A 27,288-nucleotide genomic window follows, 5' to 3' on the forward strand; every position below is an offset into this window, starting at 1 on the left:
TGCCTGCTAACACACGGTTAACAAGAAAACTGTATTTTTGTCATTTTAGTTTTCTGCCTAAGATAGCAATGATTACACTTAATCTGGACAACCCCTATGTGGGTAAAGCAATGTAACCACAGTGTGATTACAAAATTCATTGAGGCAAAATCATAGAAAAAAAAAAAAGTGCTGAACAATGATTGAAAAATATTCATAAACTTTATTGCATTTACTTTAGAAATGACAATACTGTTACTGCAATAAAACAGATTTATTAAGATTCCACTTGTGCTTTTCTGGTCCCTGTACTCTAGCAAGCACGTTTTTATACCATAAATCAAAAGGATCTAATAGAAACCACTAGAAAAACCAAAACCTATAATTTATTTTAAAAAGTGTTAGTTTAACTTTAACATTATTAGGGGTTAAACAAAAAATAAATGACTCAAAGATTTTTAATATTAAGTTGATTATAGTATAAATAAACAAAACACTGCTTTCTTATAAATTTAAAGTGAATTTTAACTGATAGAAAATTGCATAAAACTAATTTAAAACTTTGCATTTCTTGTAAAAAAAAAATGGTAATTTAGTTCAAACTTAGTGAGACTTTAGTCAATTAAGTGATCTAAATTTAAATCCTTTAATGAAAATAAAATGTTTCCATTGATAGCATAAAAGGGATCCTAAAAATTAAAACCTTGAATTAAAAGACAATCCCTGTAATAACCCCGCCAAAAAAAAATCATTCACAATTATTGTTAGAAACATTGTTCCTCATCAAAATGTTTGCGTCATGACAGGAATGAGAATATTGTTTATAAAATTTTAACTTATTACTTTACTATTAACAGCAACACTTACAAAAAATGTATAGCTAAATTAATTCCAATGTATTTTAAATTGTATTTAGTTATCATCTTGTTATACTGCAGCTAATATTTACATACTTAAAACAGAATATTTAAAAACATGAGTTTATAGCCTGGCCAAATGTATCATTTTGCATTAAATGAGTCAAACTATTCTGCAATATGTTATGTTGAGCCACAAAAAAGGGGTTTCCTACTTTAACTGGATTTATATTTTGACAGTGAATCTAACTGATTTATTTGGCCCAGGAGGCCCTGCTTTAAACAATGCTCTATGAATTGTGGCTGTTTCAACTGCCGCTTCTGGCAATGATCCAATGCCACTGCCTTTCTTGTATAATCTGAAAGAAAAATTAAATTAAAAAATTTCTAACAAAATTTAAGGTGATCAAGAAGATACTATTAGGTAAATAAAGGTAAGAAAATTACCTTAAAGCTTCTCCAGTAATGTCAGGGTCAACATCTCCGACAGCTTTTTTTACCACTGCTGCTATTGGTGTTGTCATTTTTACGTACATGGGTTGTCCTTTACAAATAACAAAAAAGTTAATCTATGGCCATACAAAGCAAAGGGACTATTGTGTTGTAAAGTTTTATACTTGTATTAACCTAGTAAATATATGTTGCAATTGTAGTTGTAATGGAAAATACAAAACTTACCATCCAATTCTCTACTGTGATATTTTTGAATAGCACTCAAGGCATCTTCTTTGTTCACATACACAACTTCAGCATTACCAGGCTTCAACAGCTTGGCTTTTTTCAGAGGACCAACTGCACCAAAAAGCTCCTAGTTAAATAAAAATTTGGTTAATTTTTTTTTCAGAAATCCTGATTAAATTATATTTTAAAAATTTTAATTAGAATTTAATACCTTTAAACAATAAATGAATCTGGTTCTTAGCAGAGATAATTACAATGAAAATATTGTGTACAAAAATAAGAAAACATACAATGATATCATCTTGTGTTACACCAGAAAATAAATTTGTCACCATCACACGGAACCCCTGGAGTGGACTTATAATTTCTGATCTGTCATCCTGTAACTGAAGAGCATCATAATTGTTACAATTAACATTTGAATTCAAATTTGTTTTATTGTGCCTTTCAATTCATCTTTGAAAATATTGCAGTTTTCTTCTCAGCGTTTTTGAGCTATGATCATATTTTAGCAGATATTTGTCAGGAAATAAGTTCCCTTGAATATTTTTACTCAACTATTACGTCTTTAACCCTTAAAGCAAAGCCACAATCGTCGCTTGGCACGCTTTAAGGGTTAACCACAATATATACACACAAAACCAAAATATTTATAATACTCAATTAAGCTAAGTGTGCATTAAAAAAACAAAGATTTTTTTTAAAGCAAATGAACATCAATTAAACAAGTTTAAATTTAATTCATATTTCTTACCTCCTCAATATCCAAGTCACTTACTAATGGGATGACTTTGGCTTTTTTGCTAAATGAAGGTTCACCAGTACCCATCTCTATGCCAGGACCACCACCTTTTCCTAATCTCAATGGACCTGCCACTTCCTGCTGAGCCTGCCTTCTCTTAACACCAGTTGGTGTTAATTTTGTTGTCTGCAACACAGTTTTTGTCAGAGGCAATTTTGCACCTTGGGAAACTGTAGCTGCTCCTGGCGGTCCTCTTATTTGGGAAGAAAAGTCTCCTGAATATGTAACTGGTCTTATAGCAGAAGTTTCAACAGGCCTCATATTACTAATTTGTATTTTTGGGACATCTGTAGCTATGGATGCAGGGTTGTACAGTGGGTCATCATAATCTTTATAAGATCGATGACTTGGGTAAGAAGGTTCATTATAGGAATAGTTCTGTGGGTTGTATGATTGGTAGGATGAATGTTTGGCAGAAGACTGAGATAAATAACCAGACGGCTGAGATGCATGAATGACAACTGTCTGTTGAGCTGGCTGTCTGTAGCGATCATTGCGGATTTGAATTATTGGAACTGCATCAGTCAAATCACTTTCAAAAGGCTATAGAACACAAAAACAAAATTGGTTACAAAATGATTTTTCTCTACTTTAGAAACTATATTTATTTCATTGCTTTAAATGTAACAAATAACTGTCAGTTTAATATATCATTACCCATTGATTTGGATAATAAATTTCTTAAAAAACTAAACATAACATACCCTTGTTCTTTTGGTAACTTGCAATGAGTTTCCTGAGATAGAAACCTGTGTACTAGGAATGGGTCGTGTAACAATGAGGCCACTACTAGTGACCTGAACTTGAGCTTTACCCTGAGCTCCAGGGTTGGACAACTGGTGACATAAGAAATTGCATAGGCTAAATAAAGTTATAAAAAAAATGAATTGTTGCAAAAAGGTTTTGATAAAAAATTATTACCTACTAGAAAACTACTCTAAAAATGTGTATCTGAAGGCTTACTTACTGTTCTAGTTATTAAACCACCAGACTGTACAAGTCCATCAGTTGGCTAAAAAATAATATTCATAAAAAAATATTTATAAAAATGATCTTTTTCAAAATAAAAAAAAACAGAAATACAAACTAAAAACTTAAAAACTAAAAAAGAGATGTATATACCAGATTTCCAACTCTCTTTCCTCTTCGTTTGGATTTCTTTGCCTGCCGCTGTAATAATGATCGTGCATCAAATGTGCCCTTTTGAACTTGTTTTTGAACTATTTTATTTCGAGCATCACCAGCACCACTCTTTTTATTGATTATTATTTTGTCTCTTGCATCCAGTATGTTTTTAGGTCCAAGCTTTTGGCGAGCATCAAATTTTCGTGGAATGGGGCGATTTGCAGCCTTCACGAAAGGTTGTTGTAACTTTTTCTGCAATGGAGTCTTTGTGCCTAATCTTTTCTGTAAAATGCTTTAGAAGTAAAAAAGAAGAAAAAAATTATGACATCCAGCATTATTACTTAAATCTGACAAAATATGTAAAAGTGATACTAATATTACTAATAAGAACAAGAAAAATATGCAGTTATTAACTTTTTCACTATTTATATTTAAATAAAAATGATATGTTCTTGTAGAACTCACCTAAATGAAAACAAATCAACAAAAAATTTCTTTCTAGCCCAAATAGTTTTTTTGGTGAATTTTTTTTTTTTTGCATTGGCTATTTGTGATAAGATATGATATATCTGAATAAATGAGCATATTCACATATTCATTTTACTTGCTGTTGTATTTTGTTCATTTTTAATTTTTATATGATGATATTTGTTTTTTACCAAAATCCCTACTAGATTCTAGAATCTAGGCTAGATCTAGAATCTACTACTTGAAACTAACTGTAATCTATCGTTTTAGGTACGTAAAATTGGCCGAGGCTAGTAATGTAAAAAAAGATGACTCATCTATTTTTAAAAATTATTTCACATTTTTAGTAAGATTTAGGCCTATGCTTTAAGAGTTACAAAAATGTTTCAAACTTTTATTCATGCACCTGTTTTTAAACAATTGTATAAAAACTTTTCACTAATTAATAAAGATTTGCAATGTTTTCATCAGATTAGCTATATGTGAGGGGGATAAACAGTAACCCCAAATGTGAGAGGGGGTGATGAATATGATGAAAAGATCCAACTCACAGTTCAAGTCAAAATATAAAGTTCTTTATTAAAAATGTATAATCAACTTCCTACCTAACTAATTTACACTGTACCACTACTTCTATCTAACTGTTTTCATACTGTATGCTATCTACTACTACTACTAACTATGCACTTCCATGACAAATCCTCACACTATCTAACTGTTCCCTAGCTCTACATAATTACGACCGTCTCTAACCGATACCTAACACCTTCTGCCTCTTCGCTGGCTAACTATCAACTCCCCGCCTGCCCAGCTGCAGACCCATGCTCCAGTGGTCAGCTGACTGTCCCCCATGACCGGTCAGCTATAGCACCTTCATTGGTCTCTCCAACCAACCAACTATAGTCAGTTTCTGCTAACCTCTACCTACTTGACCTCCGACGTAACCTTGCGTCATCACACTATGTAAAAAAACTGCCATCTATAAGTTAGAGTGGTTTCCCCTGAATCTCTATAATTTTACAAAAAAAAACTGAGAAGTTTTAATTTAATATAACTGTTTAAAATTAATAAAAACAGATAATTCATGAAATTTTGAAACATTTTTGTAACTTTCAAAACATAAATCCTCCTAAAAATGTGAAATAATTACTAAAATTTAATTAGTCACTTTTTTCACATTACTAGTCTCGGCTGATTTTACGTACCTAAATCAATAGATTACCTACTGGCTAAACTACTGCTAAAGCTATATTAATTATTAATGAGTAGGTTTAATTATGGATTTTTTTAAATAAAATATTCTGTTATTTCAAATACACTATTAAGTTCCTTACCCCTTAAGAGAACATTTGACACCACATTTAAATATCTAGCTTACTCAGTTGACGAGAAAAGAGAGAATTTTAAAATTAGTCTAGAATGGAAAATGAATGACAAAACCCACGTTCTAGATCCCTGCCGGCATGATATGACGTCGTGAACTGGTGTGCACAAGTTTTTTAAGGGGTGTGTCAACTTAGGTTATTTACTCACCGGAAAATAACAAAAAAAAAACCAACTGATTGATAATAAAACTAGATCTAGTTATTTATTAAATTGGTAAAGGAAAATGTACATTACAAATTCTACTCTACATGTTATTCATACCATTTTTTATGAAATAATGAACACTTGCATAACTCAAATTACCATAAAAAATATTTTTATTTCAAATTCTAATTTTATTAAATATGCTTAAAATAATATGATTGTTATGATAGTCTATAAATACAAGAAATAGGCCTACATTTTACACTCAATTCACATTATATTGAGTCAACAGTGTGGAAGCTGAAGTTCATACACGGTATTAGTGTCTTTTTTTTTTTACATTACATTTTTTTTTCATATTGAAAACGTGACGTGTAATTTTTTTTTTAATAAAATCTCCAAACATCGTCACTCGCGTGATTGCTTGCTTATGTTTACTATCCCGCGGGTGAAAAATCCCACCACGGTCGAGGGGTCACTGTGCGGTCAGCAGGCCTGTAGTACACGTCATAGAATGAACACGCGTACACGAGATCGTCGGTGTCTTCACTTCTCTCTCTCTTCCCCCCCCCCTTCTTCAAGCAAATTATAATAGAGTAGGGCCGAATGGATACAAAACTAAGACTAATTTTAAAACTTAGCTTAATTTTTTTTTGTCTACTCTCTTAAAAGATAAAGCAAATGTAGTTTAATGTAGTAAGGTAAAGTAATTTAAATATTCAATATCAACTTGAAGTCGATCTATCTTGATAAAATCTGTCAAGAAAAAAAAAACGATAAAAGATCTCCATCCTGAACTTAAACCAATTGTAATTTTAACAGACGAAAATGATGCTCGCGCACATTTTTTTTAATTAGATCTACGTCTAGCTTTAAAAATAATAAACACATAAACGCTTAAAATGCCCCTAAACAGATTATTTAGCGCCAAAAAAAAAAGACCGCTGAACAAGCATTGTTTAAAATACGCAGCAATGAAAAAGGCTAACGGCCTATCAAATAAGTCTAAAAATCGCCCGAAATTAGGCCTAGCTCTGAAAAAGGCCACTGAACGAGCATCACTGATTATATAAACGAATAGGCCACGCAGCGTTGACGAGGTTAACCACCGGTCACGAATTAAATTCAATGCAGCTACTGTCGGCCCACAGTGAAGAAAAAAAAATCAATATAGGCCCTACTAATATTTTAATAAAATTACTAATACAATAATAATTTCCACAATTTTACTTTTTCTGCACACGCTACAGTTGAATTATAATTAAAATACTAGACTTTAAGGTTCATTCCGCAAAAAACAAAAACTAGTTGTTTCTGTGAGGTAACTAGCGTAACAATGACGTCACGATAGTAAACAAAGCGGACAGAAATTTCTGCATGGGTACCTCATCCTCATATTCGATTTTTTAAAAATGTATCAACAGATCTGTAATTAATCATTATAAATATCTCAATTATATATTTCTGCATTTGTACCAGGGGGTTTCGACCATGTACTGGGCCGTTTAAGGCGGCAGTTCAGTTTTTCCCAAGAGTACTCGACAAAAATAGCGTGTATTAATTAAAACCACGTATCTCGTGAATATTTCGAACATTTTAAGGCATGGCGTCCATTTAGTTAGCATCTCACATTAAAATAATGATGAGATTTTGCGATATTAGCAGTTTTTTCATTTGTCGTGTAACGGACCCCTAAAAAAACGAAAAAAAACGCAAAAAACGACGAGTGACGTTTCAGGGTCAGAGGTCATCCCGCCATCTCAGCCAGGAGACGATCTATTAATGAGCCCCTTTCACGCACATTACTAGCCTTGGTTGATTTTACGTACCTCCTAAAATGCCCTAAAACGATAGATTACCAAACTTACAAACTTCTTCCTGAATCTTAGTAATCTTACTGATCTAGATCTAGATTCTAGAATCTAGATCCTAGATCTAGATCTGTCTAGCAGTACTCTAGCAGCAGTCTAGCTAGATGTTGAAGGAAGATGCATTAGATTATTACATAAGCTAAACTTAGCAACGTTTCGTTTTATTGGAAACTAGACAAAGATTGACCGGTAATCTATCGTTTTGGGTACGTAAAATCGCCCGCGACTAGTAATGTGAAAAACAGGTGACTCCTTAAATTTTCATAATTATTTCACATTTTGAGGAGGATTTGTGTTTTGAAAAATACAAAAATGTTTCCTTTTTTCATTTATGTACCTGTTTTCAAACAATTGAATTAAAACTTTTCAATAATAAATGAATACTAGCGATGTTTCCAACAGATGCAACTGTGCTCATTTACGGGATTAGCCCGTAGTGTCGAAACGAAAGTACAGATATTTTAAACTTGGCCGTACTGTCGAAAATCCCGCTGAAATATTTTTAAGTAGTCGAACAGCTAAGATCGTTGTTTATTTTACTTAAATAATTTACGATACCGAAACTAGATCCAACAGAAAACATAATTAATTGATTTGGTGGGAAATATCTAGATCTCTAGATCTTTTTGTAGAAAATAAAATAGATCTTGGCACTGATTAGTAAATTACACAATAATTAGATCTACATCTACATCTCTATTTTAACGTATTTTATTCCCCGTTTCACGTTCACCTCCAGTTGAGCGTATTTTATTATTAATTAATTTAATAATAGGCCTAATGAATTATAATTAATATTACATTATTAATAATTAATTTCTAATTTATTAATATTTTTTTTTTATTTATAACATTTTTATTGATAACCCTTGCCTTAGCTAGCATAGCACGGGTGGGGGGTGCAGACTGCACCAGATGACACTATTTAAGGGGGTGACACCAAGGCAAAAAATTGCAAAATATACAGAAGAAAAATGTTGTTTTGCCAGTCCCATTAATGATTAATTAAAGTTAAATAGTCTTTTAAGTACAAATTGACAATTATTACCAGAGGGTGGGGGTGATACCATGTCGTAAAGGTACTAAAGTACTAACTATAGAGAAAACATTGCTACATCCAAGTTCCAACTGTATTATTAACAGACTAAAGATAAACCTCGTTACTTGGGTGACACCCGATCTAGCGATGCCATTGGGCCTTAGACGTAAGCACTTTATTTAAATTTTTACTAATTTCAAAACTTTAATCTTCAGGTTCTCTCAACATGGAGACAGGAATAAGACAGACACAGGGACAAAGATACCAACAATGTTCTAGAACACTGCAATCAACTGATTTACAACCCTCTGTTTTCAAGTGGCTAGAGTACTACCATGTATGTTACTTTAAGAGTTAATTGTTCAGATCCCTTTATGTGACTTCTGTGGGGTGGAGGACTATGCTACATTCTAAATTGTAAGTATTCCATTTAAGAGTGTAAACTAAATTAAGATATTAGTAATATTATTAGTATCACTTTTAAGTACCATTTATACTGTAGTATAATAAAGTAAACTGATCTTGTCATTGTTTTGCAGGTGTTTTGTGCTTATGGGTTTATGATTACAGTAAAAAATAAAACCAAGTGCTGTGATAGGTTGAAACAAACCAGGTATGATTGTAAATATGAAAGAATTTCCAATCTGATTTAATTAAAGGTGAAACTTTTGTTGGTAAACTAATTGCATTATAACAGTAAAAAATGTAACACTGAATAATAAAGCTGAATGATAAATTAAAAACCATTATGTAGAGCTGAACTGTTGTGATTGTATTTTGTTAATTTTTTTTTATTTGTACATGTAAGCTTCCTTTCAGGTCCATGGGACAGATGGAGAGATCATGAGTTTCTCTGACTTTGGCATAGGAAGGGATAGTGTAGTCAAGTTCAATACAATGCTCAGCCACCTTTATTTTCCCAACCAGTTACTAGAGCCCATTATTAGAACTTGAGACTATCAGGTTAGTTATCCAATGTTCTGCTACTCACATACACTGTATTATTTGTATATAGTTATATTTTATAAATCATTTGTTTATTTATCATTGTGAATTTAAGGTTACACTAAACAAGCACCAACTGTACTGCAATGTACTTCCCAATGAGAAGTGGGGTGCAAACATTTGATTTAAAGCAAATTATGTAAGGTGATGGTGTGGCTTAGCTATGGAGCAAGACGGTATAACCCAAAGTCTCAAGTTTGAATCTGGATTCAAGTCAGCAGAACTTCCCTGAGTTCACCCAGCTGCTCTGATAGATACCTAACTCACGTTAGGAAAAGTAAAGGAGACTGGGCATAGTGCTGACCACACTATCCCTTCATATGCTGAAGTCACAGAAACAGCTTATCTCTACTGCACTTGCCCCATGGACCAGCAGGCTAAATAAACTTAAGTGATGTGATACAGATATTTTTAATTTGTTAACCAAAACATTTTGTTTGTCTGCAGCGAACCTGGATTAATAAAACAGTGAAATCTTGCTGGAAGGTGCTATCACAGTATAACTGGTAACTAAAAAAAAATTTTGATGCTATTTTATTTTAATATTTAGTAGGGCTATATATGAGTTGAACTAAACTAAAAAAGATATTTTCATACATGAACTAATATGTGGACACTATTGATTCTAAATGTAAAAAACTCAGATATCTTACTGTTAATTCAAAATGTGTGCTATATCAGTCAGCATGTTTGCCAAAGCCACATTGTCAAACAAATGTTTGAAATAAAGGGTAGACCTTTGTAGACAATCTTTATTTTAGTACAATTTCCACACTCAAGATATTTCAGTTTTAATATGTCACCATAACAGCAACTGGTGGAGGGCGTCTCTTTAAAGATTAAACCTTTGTCTTTATTTTCTTACAGAATGTGTATTTTTTGTTTCCCAGGATTTACCAGCCTGAGGATTAAGGCGTCTCTTCAAGATGGATGTTAGAACATCACAGATGGTTATTTTTTCAGCCCACCTGATGTTCAGTTTGCTACACAGCCATTCATCATTGAAAGTCTCAGAACCATAGAGGAGAACAAATTTTACATTGCTGTTCAACAGTCATATTTGGAAAACTGTAGACAGCTCTTGACATCCATATTGTGCGGAGGATGTTGGATACTTTGCTGATATGTCTTTTGATGTCCTCATCTGCTCCCCCATCTTCTTACAACAGATCCTAGATGTGTGAAGCGATCCTGCTCCAAAATAGTCATTTCTTGTATCCTAAGTGGAACTCCTGTTTGTTGTTGATTCTTATCACTTGTGTTTTTTCCAGTTGATCATTAAGCCTATATTAAGAAGGTTCATCATAAATTGCTTAGCGTGGATTGGGCATGTTGTTGTCAATGTGAGAGTATAGCATCCTCAATATCTAGACCTCCAGCTAAGTGAGGGTCCACTGAATTCCACCCATTTGGTCTGATGTACTTTATTGGTGAAAAGCTTATACTTATAACATTTCTGTACTCACTGAAAAAGGGCTGGTTAACTTGTGGATAATCTGGCAGTTGGAGTCTTTGTGGAGGTGTTGGATACTATTGCTGAATTTCTTAGCGATTGAATGTGCAAATTCAATTTTTTCACTAGGTTGGCTTTCATGTAGAGATATTCTGCTACGCAGTATTTGTTTATAAATATGTGTTTCTATCTATATATATATATATATATGCATATATTTATGTTTGTGTGAAACTAAGGTCTAGTTACACACAGTCATATAATATTAAAAACTTGTTAGATTAAGATGTGGATTAGAGATTGTCTGTTGCCATCAAATTTTTATTTATTGTGGAGGTTGTATGTATTGATTCCATTTTGTCTAGTTATTGAGCATACTGAAATCTGATAATATTGATTTATCTATCTACTTACTTGTCCACTTGTAACCTATATGATCTATTACTTAATTGTAGCATCAAAAGTATTCTTTTAATGTGAATAAAAATTTTAAACAAGTAAACTATCGCTTCATGTTACAGTATAAATTTAAGTAGCCAGTTTGTGCACCTGTAATTTTCTTGTAGTGGGAGGGGGAAGGGCATTCATCTCACAGTGAAGTAAACATGTCTGGCATTTACTATGATTTACACTAGTATTAGTAAAAGTAATTCAAGAGAATTGCAAATTGCATATTTTTATGCATCTGTATTGGGAGGTTAAAAAAAATAATTATGCACATTATCAATCTTCATATATATAGTTAACACATACATTAAAGTATAGCAAAGCAGTGACGTCGCTAGTTCGCACTCCACGCCCGCGCTAAGCCTCTGTAGCAAAGTGTATATATATCCCACTGACAAGCTTTTAAAAATGTAGGGTACCAGCACAGGCGACAATGTCTCAATCACTAGTAAATAGGCTTGAAAGTACTACATGGACTTGTACAACTAATTGAGCTGTAATATGTTGCAAGATATGTATGGCTTGATGACACTGACAGGTGCTTAATAAAAAGCAAAGGATTAATATACCAGTGTGGTTTTTATGTACGAGAGGTTTATGGGGGGGGGGGGGGGGGGGGGGGGTTAGGGCAAGTGTCTAATATCAGAAAGGGATGCTAGTTACGGCGCTTCATGAACAACGAGAGCTTCATTTATGACAGGATTAATCAGATTAATTTCAAACTTTTGCTTGGAGGAGGTGGATCACCTTTATTACAGAAGTAGGTGAGGATGTCAGATTTAGGGAATTTACAAGAGTACCCTAATGTTTGTTAGTAAACCGGTAATAAAATACTTTCTGGCTCTAACACCGATGTAGACTTCATGAACTTTATAAGTAGGTACTAGTTAGTTACACGTCTAGTATATTACTCGTTAACTAAAATAGTGTTGTACATGTTCACCCCCGCAATCTATTTGCCGCTCTAAAAGGCTGAGTTACTCCAATGCCAACTTTCTCAAGTACATCCACTCTGATGCAAGGTAAGATACAAGAATCTGACGAAGAAAAGTTTACTCGTGACCCAGAGAAAAACAAAATTTCGCCTGGTTAGCCTCATTCACTAATATTGATACACTTTAAGCGATTAGCCCCAGAATCCACGATGACAATAGTACAGAAAACAATACCAACGTAAGTCAAAGCTCGGCAAGGTGGGTTGCGACTTCTTTATGATGGTTTAATCAATTTCAGAGAGAACAAATACAAGAACAAAGTTTCTTCCAGGCAGAGTTTCTTCCAGGCAGAGTTTCTTCTAGGCATCTCTTTCACCGCCCCCCCCCCCCCCGAACAAAATGGAATTTATATAGAAAATATATACTTTCGACAGTGTCCGCCCCCCCCCCCCGTCAATTACCCCCTTGTCAATCCCCCCCCCCCCCCCCCCCGGGGAATTACCCCCCCCCCCCTTTCAAGTTAAAATCCTAACTCTAACTAGAATTTTATACCTATATACTACTTTAATCCAAACCTTAAGAAAAAGACCAAAACCTAAGAATCCACCTTAGCCTAAAACTTCACACAAAACCAAAACCAAAGCTAGACACAACCCTAACCCTAAAACTAGCTCTAACACTAACCCTAGCCCTAACCCTAATCTTAACTCTAACCCTAGCCCTAACCCTAATCCTAACCCTAGCCCTAGCCCTAACCCTAACCCTAACCCTAGCCCTAAAACCTAACCCTAACCCTAACCCAAACCCTAACCCTAGCCCTAGCCCTAACCCTAACCCTAGCCCTAAACCTAGCCCTAACCCTAACCCTAACCCTAGCCCTAAAACCTAACCCTAACCCTAACACTAAACCTAGCCCTAACCCTAAACCTAACCCTAGCCCTGAAACCTAACCCTAACCCTAACCCTAACCCTAACCCTAAACCTAGCTCTAACCCTAACTCTAACCCTGTCCGGGGGGGGGGGGGGGGGGGTAATGTCCTACTGGGCGGGGGGTAATTGACAGGGGGGGGTAATTGACAGGGGGGGTAATTACTCTGGGGGGGTAATGTCGGGGGGGGGGGAATATCCAGGGGGTAATTGACAGGGTGGAAATGCCCTGTTCCCGTTGACATACATCTAGTTCTGACAAGATTTTGGAAAAATATCGATGTTATAAGAAAAATTCTACAGCAATTTTAAGGGGGGGGGGGGGGGGGGGGTGGGTTGTAGACTGAGGTTGTGACGTCATTTAGGGGGGGGGGGGTCTTGATTTTTGTGAAGATGTGTGACGGAGGGTAGGGGGAAGCGTGAGGTCATTTATGGATGACCCCTTATTAAAAAATAAAAAGATTTCTAAGTTTAAACTTCGTCGGAGAAATTCAATTTGAACTACAATAATAATCATTTTACAGAAAAATAAAGCACGTGGAAATACCATTTCGGACCTTACAGTAAGTAGGGCATACTTCAAAGAAGAGTTTTCCTGTTTCCGTGACCATTGAAGACCCATAAGAAGTGATAATAATAATGTGGTCGGTTCTATGACCTTTATTAAACATAGTCAGGTACCCATCAGATCTGAGTCAACTCAGATACGTCCTAAGTACTTGATTCTGGGATCTAAACTCAAGACCTACGGATAGCAGTCAAACGCCCAATAACCAACCTTTTTATATAGACAGGTGACAGGAGAGTGGGCCATTTAACATATAGGCTACTCAAGACTTCAAACTAGGCTCAGCTAACCCATCTAAATTTAGATTAGAATTAGAAACCTTGAAAAACACAATTAAAGTTAAATATTGCACTTTGAAATGTTTTTGGGTGCCCGGTCGCAACAAAATGAGACTGATATAAATTAAATTTGTTGAATAATACTGATAAAAAATATAACAACTGTCTTAAAAAAAGAATAAAATAAAATGACTATCTTTAAACACAATAATTAATGCACCACATTTTATATAAACCAAATATATATATAATATAAATAGAGCATGGATCGCTGTATATTATGCATGGGAGAAGGGTGTATATATAGTCACGAACAGTTATGTAAATATGGTGCAATATTATGTTTAAAGCTAATAATTTTTTGTCATTATGTTTTAGTTCTAGATCTACATCTTTTTAGTAAGTAAAGTAAAGTTTCCCTTTCAAACCTGACGGTCTATGGGGCAAGTGAAGTAGAGTCAGGGGCGTAGCGAGGGGGGGGGCAGGGGTGCGGACCGCACCGGGTGACACCATTTAGGGGGGTAACACCAAGGCAAAAAATAGCAAAATATATAGAGAAAAACTTGAGGGGGGGGGGTGCAAATCGAAAACTTGAAAGTTTGTCCCCGGGGAGGGTCTCAACGCCTCTGGTTGGGTGACACCATTAAGTGCCGCACCGGGTGACACCCGACCTCGCTACGCCACTGAGTAGAGTTCACTTGTTTCTGTGACCTCGGCATATGAAGAGATAGTGTGGTCAGCACTATGCCCAGCCGCCTTTACTTTCCCTAACGTGAGTTAGGTACCCATCAGAGTTGGGTGGACTCAGGGACTCTACTGACTTGAACCCGGATTCGAACTCTACCGCTAGACCACTCCGTCCCATACATCTTTATAGTGCACGCATATATTTTGTTACTATTTACGTTTTTCTTTTTTTAAAAAGGCTTATATTTATTATATATAGGCCTTAAATTATAAGTAAGTGTGCACTATAGGCCATAGAAATATTTAATTAATTTTAAAAAGGAACGAAACTCCTCTAATTATGTCAAAGTTCGTGGCACATTGCATTATCAGATCTAACCTAAGTGACATTCAAGTTTAACCCCATCGGTTCGGGTATAATTTTGTTTTTTGTTAGCAAAGTTTCCACCCAGGCCAGTGTTTCTTCCAGACTTTTTTCACCTGGGGGGGGGGGGGGGGGGGAAGCGGACACTGTTAAAAGAATGTTTTTTTTATATAAAATCCATTAAATCCCCCCCCCCCCCCCCCAGAAAGATATGCCTGAAAGAAACTCTGACTCAGACATGAGAGAAATAGCACGAGCAATCAAGTTAAATAAAAGCTTGTAAAAATGCCATTAACTGAGTTTTTAAATGACGATTTCAGTTTTTGTAAATTCAAAAACGAAGGAATATAAAATTTTATTTGTTTTAGTAATTTTTTGTTTCGGTTCTTGTTTTAGACATTTTTTTCCCTTATAATAATCGAGTATTAACACGTACGATTATTTTGTAACACCGATTTACGTTGCGATTATTTTTTTTTTAATACACAAAATTACATATTGTATTTGTGATATATTTTGAAGAAATCAAAAACGTTTGTAACTATAATCAATATCTAATATTTTAAATAGCAAAAAATAATTTCGACAGTACGGACAATACTAAAATTTTTCTACTTTCGTTTCGACACTACGGGCTAGACCCCTCATTTACTATAGTAGCCATCTTGTTTAAGTTCTTTCTTTGTTAACTTATAGCGCGAGATCAGGGGAAGGCAACTCTATTTTACAAATGGCTGCTGTTTATATAGGAAATCCTGCTCGCAAACACTGCTGTTAAAAGTTAATTTCTTGCCTATATTGATATATTTAGCTATTGATTTAGGTTATTTATTCATTTATCTATAATATTTGACACAAAGATATCAAAATATACTTCTATTAAAGCCTTGACAATGAGGTAACTTTTTCGTACATTACTAGCCGCGGGCGATTTTACGTACCCAAAACGATAGATTAGTCTAGCTAGATGTTGAAGGAAGATGCATTAGATTATTACATAAGCTAAACTTAGCAACGTTTCGTTTTATTGGAAACTAGACAAAGATTGACCTAGTGGCTAATAGATCTAGTTGTCATAGTAATTTAAAATACTTACTTTACTTTTTTTACATTTACTTTTTTTTTACGAATAAACTCGTCTAGGGAAAGATCAGCCATTTTAACACCGACGTAACCAGGGAGAAAATAGATTTAATTTCATTTAAAAAATAAACGTAATCGATATTTATTCGTTTAAATTTTAAAACTGTCCAGGTAAGTTAGATCTATAGATCTAATAATATACAAAAATTTTTTTAATATTATCAAATCTAAAAGACAGCTAGCGGTTATATACTTAAATTGACCAAAACAGTTCTAAACAAATAAAAATAAATTATAGCTGATATGATATATGAACATGGAAAAAAACAAATACCAACCGGCATACAGTCAGATATTTCGCCGAAAAGTAATGTATTTACATTTTCATTACTGGTAAAATAAATTATTGTTCGGCCTATTCGGGTCTGTTGCTTGTAAATCAGTGTAAATAGTATATTTTAAATCGGATTCAGGAAAATTCATCCCTTTAACCTTGACTTACTCTTTTTATACTTTGCTACACGCATTTTGATTTGGCGTTCCATCTTACACATATGCACAGGTCAAAATGTAATCAATCGCTTGTTGTACCCAAGGCGATTAAAATTAATAAAATATTCAAACTTACACAACAGTGCGGTAATGGGGTCCGCAGAATAAACAATAGTTGTCATAATTGCACCAAGCCTCTGTTACCAATTTTATTCACATCGCCTATCGTCAAAGAATGTATTAAATGGCTAGGTTTCCTTTAAAAAATTCATACACCACAGACATTTTTCCTCTAAATAATCAAATTGCGTCAAAAATGCTTTTCATTTATTTTTGCCTCTGATAGTTTCAAAATGCGTGTAACGTGATACCCTCACCAACCCCCCAATAAGTCAGTCACATCAGGTTGCATAATTTATTGATTAATTTGTGTGGTCCATAAATGATGTCACGCTTTTGGCCGATTTTAACCTTCACTCATCGTCACATTCAGGGGTGGGACTACGTTATAAGATCCCATGACAGAACAGGTTGCATCGTGTATATTAGTATTACCAGTGGCGTAGCGAGGTCGGGTGTCACCCGTTGCGGCAATTAATGGTGTCACCCCCTCAGAGGCGTAGCGACTCTTCCCGGGGACAAACTTTCAATTTTCGATTTGCACCCCCCCCCCCCCCGCTCAATTTTTTCTCTATATATATTTTACTATTTTTTGCCTTGGTGTAACCCCCCTAAATGGTGTCACCCAGTGCGGTCCGCACCCCCGCCCACCCCCCTCGCTACGCCTCTGAGTATTACTATACTGGGACACTGTCATCTGGTGCCTTGTCATGGCTTGGCAGCTTGTGTACCTCGGCGTACGACCCCCAGAGCGGGAGTGTAAACTCCTGGCAGGTTCAACCAAGCTGGGAAGGTTTGCGCGGGTAGGGGTCAGACGAAATCTAGCACCCCGGTCCTCCAGGTTGGGAGTTAAGCATAATGTCAGCAACATTATCGTAAAAAAATAACTTGCTACAGAAACGCCTGGGATGGAGAATTTATGAAGCCGGGTGGTGAAAGCCAATATGTATTGGAAACTACCAGGTCGACCACCATTATTTCCACCAGGTCCACAATCAATATTGGAGCTTGGAATGTCCGCACAATGTATGAAGCTGGAAAAGCAACACAAGTAGCCGCTATAAAATAGCTATCCTGTGTATTAGCGAGTCAAAGTGGACTGGCTCAGGACAAAAAAGACTAATAACAGGAGAGCTACTGCTGTTCTCAGGCCACGAGGATGAAAACAAACCAAGCACAAAGGACTCTCATTGGATTGGAGGCACACTGCCCGCGGATCATAACAACCACCTTTAAAACTAAAATAAGACGAATAAACATGGATATAATACAGGCCTACGCCCCAACAAATGACAGCAAAGAAGAGGACAAAGATGAATTCTACAACAGACTAATGACCATTATCCAGAATCGCCCAAGAAGAAACATCCTTATACTCATGGGCGACTTAATTAATGCTTTAGATTGGAAGCAACAATAGATGATATGAAGAATGTATGGGACAGCAGGGTTTATGTGAGATGAACGAAATCGGAGAACAATTTGCTGACTTGTGAGCCACAAGTAATTTAGTAATTGGGGGGAGCCTCTTTTATCACTAAAGGATACATAAAACTACCCTGGTATCACCCGACTTGTCTACAGAAAACCAGATAGACCATATATGTATTTTTAAAAGTTCAGGAGATCGCTTCGAAATGTACGTGTCGATGAGTTGATGTTGCTTCAGACCATCACCTACTTGTTGCTAAATTAAAACTCAAGCTGAAGAAAACATGTTGGAAAACAAAAGGAAATACAGGTATAAAACTGGCCTACTTAAGGACCCCTCTAAACTAAAGGAATGTAAGTTCCATATTTCCAATAAGTTTCAGGTCCTGCAAGAGCTAACAGAGGAAGAGACGATTGAGGAAAAATGGGGAAAAACTAAAAATATATTTACGTCAACATGACACGTGTAGAAGTGCAAGGCCCTATCAAAGGGCAAAGTATGGAGAGAAAATGGAAGAAGGCGACATTAAACAACAGTCGTACACGGGCAGCTAAATTAAAAGCCCTGGAAAAATACACTAAAACAAACAAAAGTGTCAAGAAATGCATAAGAAAAGACAAACGGAGTTATTTAGAACTGCTGGCAAGGGAAGTAGAAGAAGCACTGTACCATGAGAATATTAGGGACGTGTACAAAACAATTAAGATTATATCTGGGAAGTTCAGTAAGCCAGAGAGGCTAGTGAAGACCACAGATGGAAAAAATAATACCTGATTGTTGAGACACTATGGGGTGCCACAGAAAATAGTCAACATTATTATGTCTTCATATAAAGGTCTGAAATGTAGAATAGTGCATGGTCAACAGACTAGGGAGGCCTTCCCAGTACGGACCGGAGTAAGGCAGGGTTGCCTAGTTTCACCATTACTGTTCCTGCTGGCCATAGACTGGATTATGAAGATGTCAGCAGAGAAAAAGCGGAACGGTATACAGTGGACACTGTGGAGCCAGCTGGATGACCTGGACTTTGATGACGACTTGGCCCTTCTTTCTCACACACAACAGCAAATGCAAGATAAAACCAAAACAACAGTGTTGTAGTTTTTCTACAAAGGGAAAAGTAAAGTTCTCTAAGTCAATGCCTCATGCAGCACCCCTATAACACTGGCAGGAGAAGCCCTAGAAGAAGTGGATATCTTCACCTACCTTGGAAGTATTGTTGATAAGCAGGGCAGGAGAGAAACAGATATACAAATAAGGCAAGAGCAGTCTTCAACTAACTAAAAAATGTTTGGAGTTCTGGAGATTCAACCCTTGGAATAAAAATCCGGGTCTTCAACACACTAGTAAAACCTGTTTTACTCTATGGAGCTGAGTCATGGAGAATAACTGCTATAAATAAGGGAGAAAATACAATCATTTATAAACTCACGCTTCAAAACGATCCTGCTAATTCGCTGGCCTAAAACCCTCAGAAATGATGTTCTATGGCAACGGACAAATCAACTGCCAGCTGAAGTAGAGATCCTCCAGAGAAAATGGAAATGGATTGGCCACACACTCAGGAAGCCTGTATCCAGCATAACAAGACAGGCCCTCACCTGGAATCCAAAAGGCAGGAGGAGGAGAGGCATACCAAGAAAGACCTGGAGACGTGACCTGGAAGAAGACACCAAGAAGATCGGATACACCAGGGGACAGTTGGAGAGACTAGCCCAGAACATAGACACATGGAAAGCTCTCGTCAGCGTTCTGTGTCCGACAGGCAAACCTAACCTAACTGGGACAACGTTCCGACTAAAGAGAGATACAGATCTTGATGAACTATGCATCACTCAACGACAAATTTGCAATGATCGCAAAATTACCACCAGGAAAATATATTTAGAATTCAGATTAGGTCTACCTATTTCTATGCAATAAAGATTAAATGGGCTGTTTATATGTTGATGGAACACGTGCATAGCAAAAAAAAAAAAAAAACTCTACTTGATCAGCGTTTTTTAATATTATTAAGTTTTTATTTTACAAAATCAACCTACATTTATATAATTATCATTCACAAAAATTATAATTTCATCGGAAAAAACAGTACAAATGACTTTCATCAACGTGGTATTAATAACTATAATTACATTGTAATCAATTTAAATTTGTGGTTTTGTTGTGTTTGTGTGTATGTTTGAGGTTGTGGTGAGTGTTAGGATATGTTTATGTTTTTGTTTGTGTTTTTAGGCGTAGAAGTGCAGGGAGTGACGTTTCTATTTATGTTTATGTTGTTGTTATTTTAGGTTGAGGTGAGGGTTGTTTAATTTGTGTGTTTATGCTAGTGTTTATATTTATGTTTGGTTTGTCTTTATGTGGCTCTTTTGTTAGACGTAGATATAAGGGGAGTGGAGGGGGTTTATTTTTATGTTTGTATTTGTGTTTGATTGCAGTGAGGGTTGGTTTATGTTTATACTTATTTGTGTTTGTTTGGTTTGTCTTTATGTTTAAGTTTGTACTTTCGTTTGAGGTTGTGGTGAGGGTTAGGGTTTATGTTTGTGTTAGACTAAGAAGTGCGGGGAGGGGGTTTGTGGTGGTTGTGATAAGAGTTTTTATAGGTTTAAAGTTTAAAGTTAGGTTTAGCGTTAATTTATATCTACTTTCTTAAATGTCGATATATGCATATAGATATTTAATTGGAAATTTAAAATATTCCCAAAAACCCGTGCAGAGCCGGGTATATGACGCTAAATAAAGACATAAATCAAGGTCTCTTACAGATCCCCCCCCCCCCCAAAAAACACACAAGCCAGTGTGGAGCCTGGCCGGTACGGCTACTCCTAGCTCGGCTCTAAGTTATTACGCCATCTAGCGATTGTTTACTACTAACAACCAAGAGAGGCTTCCATTGGACAGTTTGAACCAGCCGCTGTGGACGTCCGGTATTTATGAAAGCTGAAGAAGTTCAAGCGAAATTTAGATCAAGTTAGGGTAAGCCTCGTGTTTCACACAAAATTAATGTCTAAATAAGTTAGTTATCAGTTCTGTACCCTATAGATTAGATTCTTGATTATTTTTACTGCATAGATCTAGAATTCTAGATTATTCACTATTCATAGAGTCTAGATCTAGAATTCTGAATGGAGGCGAGCGAGTTGACGAGATTCCTTCCATAATGTTGTTGTCATGGAATAAAAACGTGCTTTTTAGATTTAGACCGTAAAAAAAAATAAAAAATAAAAACTTAAGCCTAAAATTAATTTAGAAATTTTATATTCTTAGAATAAATGCTATAAAAGTTGCAAATCCAGAGAACTTGAAAATAATTTGTTGAGTTTAAGGCTACATTTCTATTTATTTTCATCAAGCCTAAGTTATAACCGGATGTTTCACTTTCGTAAGACAAATATTGATTGGCTGTACAGTAACTTAGTAATCGATAACTATTTGTTTACAAAACTTTGCAGATCAAGTTTTTAAATTACAATGCAAATTTAAAACCCCATGACCTAGTTTTCTATTTTTAGCTTACAATGTGTACAATAAAATCTATGGCAGCCTATCCAATAGCAGGATGCCATGTTTATGTCGCCATTACACGTGAAAACCAAATTGTTTTTGCTTTTTTTAAAAATTTTATTTAGTTACCGAAAATATTATAAACATCAAATACATCCAATCTTTAGTAAAGTCCGAAAAAAACCAGACAGGCAGGATTTTATAACCATATTAATTGTAAATATGCTGTGCATGATTTTTTAATGAATTTATACACCTCTCAAATAGTGACTTTTCTCGCTGGTGTCCATTGTTGGTCTATTCACTCATCACTGGTCTCACTCTATTGGATTGGATTATTTTAGAGTTTTTAGACAGACACATTTTAGAATCTAATCTAGATCTAGATCTAGACTTCAGTTTAAATTTTAGATAAATCTACTGATGTCCGATAAAAAATAGATTCATTTATTTGACTCGTTAGGCCTATTATTAGTATATTATTACTAAATTTATTACTAGACTTCTAGATCTAGGTGTGGTGCTGGGTTGTAAAATGGGGGGAGGTTGAGATTGTGTGACGTTGCTTACTAGATCTAGAAATCTAATACTTTTTGCATTAAATAAAAAAGGCAATGTTAGAAAACGAGTTTTAGTCGTTATTTCGCGTTTAGTAAAACGGTTTTAATAAATTGTGATAGGAATGATCAAAATACTCTATGATGACTATGATGTCCTTATGTTGACAGAGTTCTGACAAGATTTTGGAAAAAATATCGATGTTTTAAGAAAAATTCAACAGCATTTTGAGGGGGGGGTTGTAGGCTGAGGTGTGACGTCATTTTAGGAGGGGGGGGGGTCTGGCTTTTTGTGACAACAGTGTGACGAAGGGGAGGTGGGAGGTAAAAATCTTCAAAAAAAGCTTGACTTCCTTTATGGATGACCCCTAGATTCTAGATCTAAATCTAAAAATTGTATTAGGTATTGTAATCCTGACTAATTTTATGGCTAGAAATTAGAGTAGTAGGACTAGTCACTGATTAGCGGGTAAAACTCCATTTTAGTGTATTTTGTTCCCCATTTTACGTTCACCTCCTGTTGGGCGTAATTTATTATAAACACAACCGTTTGTTGTTTTGGTTGTGTTTATAATAAAATACGCTCAACCGGAGTTGAATGTGACAGAAGTGGGGAATAAAATGAGCTAAAATGGAGTTTTACCTAATTCCCAACGTAAAATCTGTGGAGATCTAGTTGATTTATAGTAATGTGAAAAAAGGTGACTCATTCTAAATTTTATTAGATCTAGATACCTATAGAACTATAGATCTAAATTCTATAGGCCTATCGTTTTACATTTTTATGAGGATTTGTTTTGAAAGTTACAAAAATGTTTGATTCATGTACTACCTGTTTTTAAACAGTTGTGTTAAAACTTTTGGATAATTTTAGACACTGATGTCCGATAATTGACTCTTCCATAAAATAAAATAGGTGTATTGGGTTGTTAGTAGTACTGTAATCTAGGGTTAGGCGTATGGTAGGGTTAGGGACAGGGTTAGCATTGACGTTAGCCAGCAATGTGTGTATTTAGTTAACTACCATTAACCTAACACCCCTTTTTTAAAGAAGATTCTATTATCGCACACTGGTATAAAAATTCTCCCAAACTTTTTCGAGGCCTAATAAAAAAATCTAGCTTTTGTCATTTAGCAGCCATCTTAAGTTTTTTTTTGTAAACTTATAGTTAGTGATTCAGGGGAAATCACTCTAATTTACAGATAACTGCTGTTTATATAGCAAATCTTGCTCACAAACACTGCTCTTTAAAGTTAACTTCTGGCCTATACTAATATATTTAGCCATTACTTTTGTCTATTAATCAGTTATCTATATTTGACACATAGGCCTCTATATTATTAATATATATCACAATATTGCCTACTTCTACTGTTAAAGCCTTAACAATGAAACAACCTTTTTTCACATTACTAGCCTCAATACATTTTTACACACCTAAAATAATAGATTGCTAATTCTAGATCTAGACTAGCTAGAAGATAGATCCATCTAGATTCTAGATATCTACCCAGATTAGATCTAGCTGCAGGCTATTTTATTTTACTTTAGTAATTTAATTTTGTCTTATTTGTGACATGATTTAAGAATGTAGATCTATATCTATGAATGTATCTATGTACTGAACTATGTGAGATGATGCCATTGCCAGCTGAGCTATAGGATGCCTTTAACTTAGGCTTATTTGTTATTTATTCTCATTGGAAGTAGATTTAGTAAAGGAATAGATCTATTTGATAGCAAGAAAGATATATTATCTAAAAATTGGCTTTCTGTCAATATTTAGGAGCCTAATAGTAAATAAGGGTGTCATGCCTCTCAAATTGACTTCATTATTTTTTTGTCCTTTTTTTTTTCTTGTACTCATTAGACTTGTATAATTCTATTGCCAACATGCTTTAGCATCTATGTGCTAAGTTTTATCTCTATATCATCAGTAACAACATAGATGTGCAGTTAGAAATGTGACCTGTTGCAATCACAATACCCCTTAATTATAATGGGCTACTTCTTGTAATTCTATTTGATCATCCTGTGATAATTTGAAACATTTTACCAAAGATCTAGATCTAGAATTCTAGTGTGGTAATAGACTAGGTAATTTAGTTAATTTAGTAGGTTGTCTTATAAATGTAGGCCATCTGGTACTACCTATTTTTTAATACTTTGACTTTACGAAATCTAGATTCTAGATTAAAATGCAGTTGGAGGTCAACTAGAGAATCTAAGTGACTAGATATCTAAATCTCTATTTTTTAATTTAGCGTCATTCATGGTCAAGAAATTAGACCATCAATAACAGATCTAAAAACTAGATTTAGGTGTGAGGTGTCTAATAAAAAAAAAAGGGGGGAAGTATTATTTAAATTTGAAAAAAATTCCAATGACAATTATTCTACTTATTCCTACAGCTTCTTTTATTTGTGTTTTTATTTCTTCAGATAAACATTAGAGAAACATGGATGAGTATTCAAAAATTGAAAAAATTGGAGAAGGTATGCTGTGCTTACTTGTGTAGATCTATTTGCTATTGTTAACAGTAGTTGTATACTTTGTGCCTGAAAATTCAACTTGATTAGGCCTACATGTAATTTACACTCCATTAGAATTTTAATTTTTGAACAAAATGATGTAGCATCAGTCACAAAATATTTTTATCATTTGATTTTGTAGCTTTTTATAAAAGGTTTATTTCTTCTTAGGTACATACGGTGTAGTTTACAAAGGTAGACATAAGAAAAGTAACAGACTTGTAGCTCTAAAAAAGATCAGATTGGAGTCTGAGGAAGAGGGGGTCCCATCCACCGCAATAAGGGAGATTTCTTTGCTAAAAGAGCTGCAACACCCAAACATTGTGTCGTAAGTCATTACTTCAAATAGATTCTATTTAATTGATGGGGCAGTGGTTTGTTAAATGCATAAAATTACAAGTTTTAAAATCCTGGTACGTAACTAAGATAAATAAAATCAAACTAATAAAGAGGTGGATAAACCTGGTTTTATTGATGGATAAGTACACTGGAGTTCTTGCCTACCTAGTCATTGATATAGTTTGCTTTTTTTTTATTATTATTTAAGCTTGGAAGATGTGCTGATGCAAGAAAATAAACTTTATTTGGTCTTTGAATTTCTTTCAATGGATTTGAAAAAGTACCTAGACAGCATTCCACCCGGAAATTTTATGGATCCAATGCTTGTGAAGGTATTATTCAATTAAACATACTAGATTTGAAATAGTTTCACCCAAAAATTGTATGAGTGTTTGGTTATTCAACTTCTTTGTTTTGCTTTTAGCCATAATTTATGGATCCTATTTTTACTCATCCTACATGTTTTTGAGTGGTGAAAATTCTGTCCAACAGAGCTATCTGTACCAGATCACAGAAGGCATTTTGTTTTGTCATAAACGAAGAGTGCTTCACAGAGATCTTAAGCCGCAGAACCTACTTATTAATGATAATGGTGTGATAAAACTTGCTGACTTTGGTCTTGCTAGGGCCTTTGGTATTCCTGTTAGAGTCTACACTCATGAGGTATTTTTATTTTAATAGAAAACCCATTGTTACTAGTACAAAATTGTGTTCTGCACATGCTATAATTTGCCCATCTTTACTAGGGCTCAAACAAATTCTATTATTTGCAAATTTTTCCTAAATTACAGGTTGTAACTTTATGGTACAGAGCACCAGAAATTTTGTTGGGTTCTCAACGATATTCGGTACCAGCTGATATTTGGAGCATAGGTTGTATATTTGCTGAAATGGTCACAAGGCGTCCGTTGTTCCATGGAGATTCAGAAATTGATCAGCTCTTCCGCATTTTCAGGTAGCGATTTTTATATTAATCATTGGGCTAAAAAAAATATACATATTTATTTGATAAATTATAACCCTATTAAAACATTTTTGCTACCATTTACCCTCTGAACTTTTAGAACCCTAACAACACCAACTGAAGAAAGTTGGCCTGGTGTTTCACAACTCCCAGACTTCAAACCATCTTTTCCTCATTGGAAAACAAATCAATTGGCATCAAGTGTCAAACAACTTGATCGTTTGGGTTTAGAACTTTTACAGGTATGTCAATTGTTTAGATTTTCACTTGAAAGCAAGTAGTATTTCTGTGTTCAACAAATAAAAATGTCCACGAAATCTTACATTTATAGTTCCTGTGGCTTAAATTTTAAACAACAAAGACTGCAGCTTGTAATTGAAAAAAAATATTTACTTTAATAACAAAAATTTATACCTATTTATTCTATGTTGTCATTTATTTTGTTTTAGTTTAATTGTAACTAATTCTAAAACGAAATGTTTTTAACAAATCATAGGCCCCCACCCGTTTCCTCAATTCTTAACTTACTTACCACTACTGCTTTTTGAAACTAAACTTTTTATATAGATGAACGCCAAAATTTCACTGTACACAAAATATGTACCATACATTTGAGACATTTAATTTTTTATTATGCTTCTTTTTTTCCAACAAAAAATTTTCTTTTGTAGGAAATGTTAATATATGACCCTGCACAAAGAATACCTGCAAAAGATATCCTTGAACATCCATATTTTGAAGATTTGGATAAAATGACGCTTCCTGCAAGAAACTTTACGCCAATGGAGATGTATGATTGAACTGTATGAATGTGGAGTTTAAAAAAAGCATACTGATGAACGTTTCCTTCTCTACAATCCACCAACATTGTGTGAACAGTCTTGTCTGTATTAACTTGTCATGTTTTTATTATCTAGATCTACTTGTAAATATGTTACTCTACATACTTTATATTACTCTCATCTGTATCAGTGCAGTATAGTACATGGTCCTCTTGTCTTTTCAATCTCTGCTTCACCATCACCAATTACATTTCTTGCATTCATTAACATTTATGTCTTTCACTGTACATCAGTTTTAAGATCAATATTACTTGTTTCATTAAATTAGTTTGGGAAAAGTTCATTATCAATTTCATGTACGATATTGTAAATTGATTTCATTAAAATGTCGAGCCACTTGTTTCTCCCTTATTTATCATTTTTTGAAAGTACACAAAAAAATTCTACGAGAGTTCATACAGGATTTG

The 27,288-nt window shown here is 34.7% G+C and overlaps 2 protein-coding genes across 3 annotated transcripts; one reads left to right on the top strand and one right to left on the bottom strand.

Moving 5' to 3' along the window:
• Nucleotides 1–179: 179 nt before the first annotated feature.
• On the bottom strand, nt 180–16,238 carry LOC131950811 (polymerase delta-interacting protein 3). The gene is made up of 9 exons (XM_059313010.1): nt 16,113–16,238; nt 3,442–3,736; nt 3,287–3,331; nt 3,024–3,155; nt 2,272–2,862; nt 1,808–1,903; nt 1,515–1,644; nt 1,284–1,380; nt 180–1,195 (listed from the first exon to the last, which is right to left on the bottom strand). The coding sequence occupies exons 1-9, from the start codon at nt 16,172–16,174 to the stop codon at nt 1,063–1,065; spliced, it is 1,581 nt and encodes a 526-aa protein (XP_059168993.1). The 5' UTR covers nt 16,175–16,238; the 3' UTR covers nt 180–1,062.
• A 4,729-nt stretch (nt 16,239–20,967) lies between these two features.
• Nucleotides 20,968–27,218, top strand: LOC131950834 (cyclin-dependent kinase 1). 2 transcript variants are annotated; one of them, XM_059313056.1, is made up of 8 exons: nt 20,968–21,119; nt 24,647–24,700; nt 24,908–25,064; nt 25,284–25,407; nt 25,568–25,738; nt 25,867–26,030; nt 26,140–26,281; nt 26,711–27,218. In XM_059313056.1, exons 2-8 carry the CDS (start codon nt 24,664–24,666, stop codon nt 26,837–26,839), a joined length of 924 nt encoding a protein of 307 aa, XP_059169039.1. In that variant the 5' UTR covers nt 20,968–21,119; nt 24,647–24,663; the 3' UTR covers nt 26,840–27,218. The 2 variants fall into 2 exon arrangements, with proteins under 2 accessions (XP_059169039.1, XP_059169040.1); XM_059313057.1 differs by lacking the exon at nt 20,968–21,119 and adding an exon at nt 24,284–24,302.
• Nucleotides 27,219–27,288: the final 70 nt, after the last annotated feature.

This window comes from Physella acuta, unplaced genomic scaffold (genome assembly GCF_028476545.2).
Source record: "Physella acuta isolate Inbredline_101_S28 unplaced genomic scaffold, ASM2847654v3 ptg000781l, whole genome shotgun sequence".
Lineage (NCBI taxonomy): Eukaryota > Metazoa > Mollusca > Gastropoda > Physidae > Physella > Physella acuta.

Bases quoted from the DNA above. Each gene is read 5' to 3' on its own strand.
- LOC131950811 (XM_059313010.1), bottom strand. From the start codon at position 16,174: ATGGCTGATCTTTCCCTAGACGAGTTTATTCGTAAAAAAAAAGTAAAT. The intron at 1,904-2,271 runs GTAAGAAATATG...GATGCTCTTCAG, and splicing joins GTGACTTGGATATTGAGGAG to TTACAGGATGACAGATCAGA. The intron at 1,645-1,807 runs GTATGTTTTCTT...TTATTTAACTAG, and splicing joins TAACACAAGATGATATCATT to GAGCTTTTTGGTGCAGTTGG.
- LOC131950834 (XM_059313056.1), top strand. From the start codon at position 24,664: ATGGATGAGTATTCAAAAATTGAAAAAATTGGAGAAG. The intron at 25,408-25,567 runs GTATTATTCAAT...TCTGTCCAACAG, and splicing joins TGGATCCAATGCTTGTGAAG to AGCTATCTGTACCAGATCAC. The intron at 26,282-26,710 runs GTATGTCAATTG...TTTCTTTTGTAG, and splicing joins TGGGTTTAGAACTTTTACAG to GAAATGTTAATATATGACCC.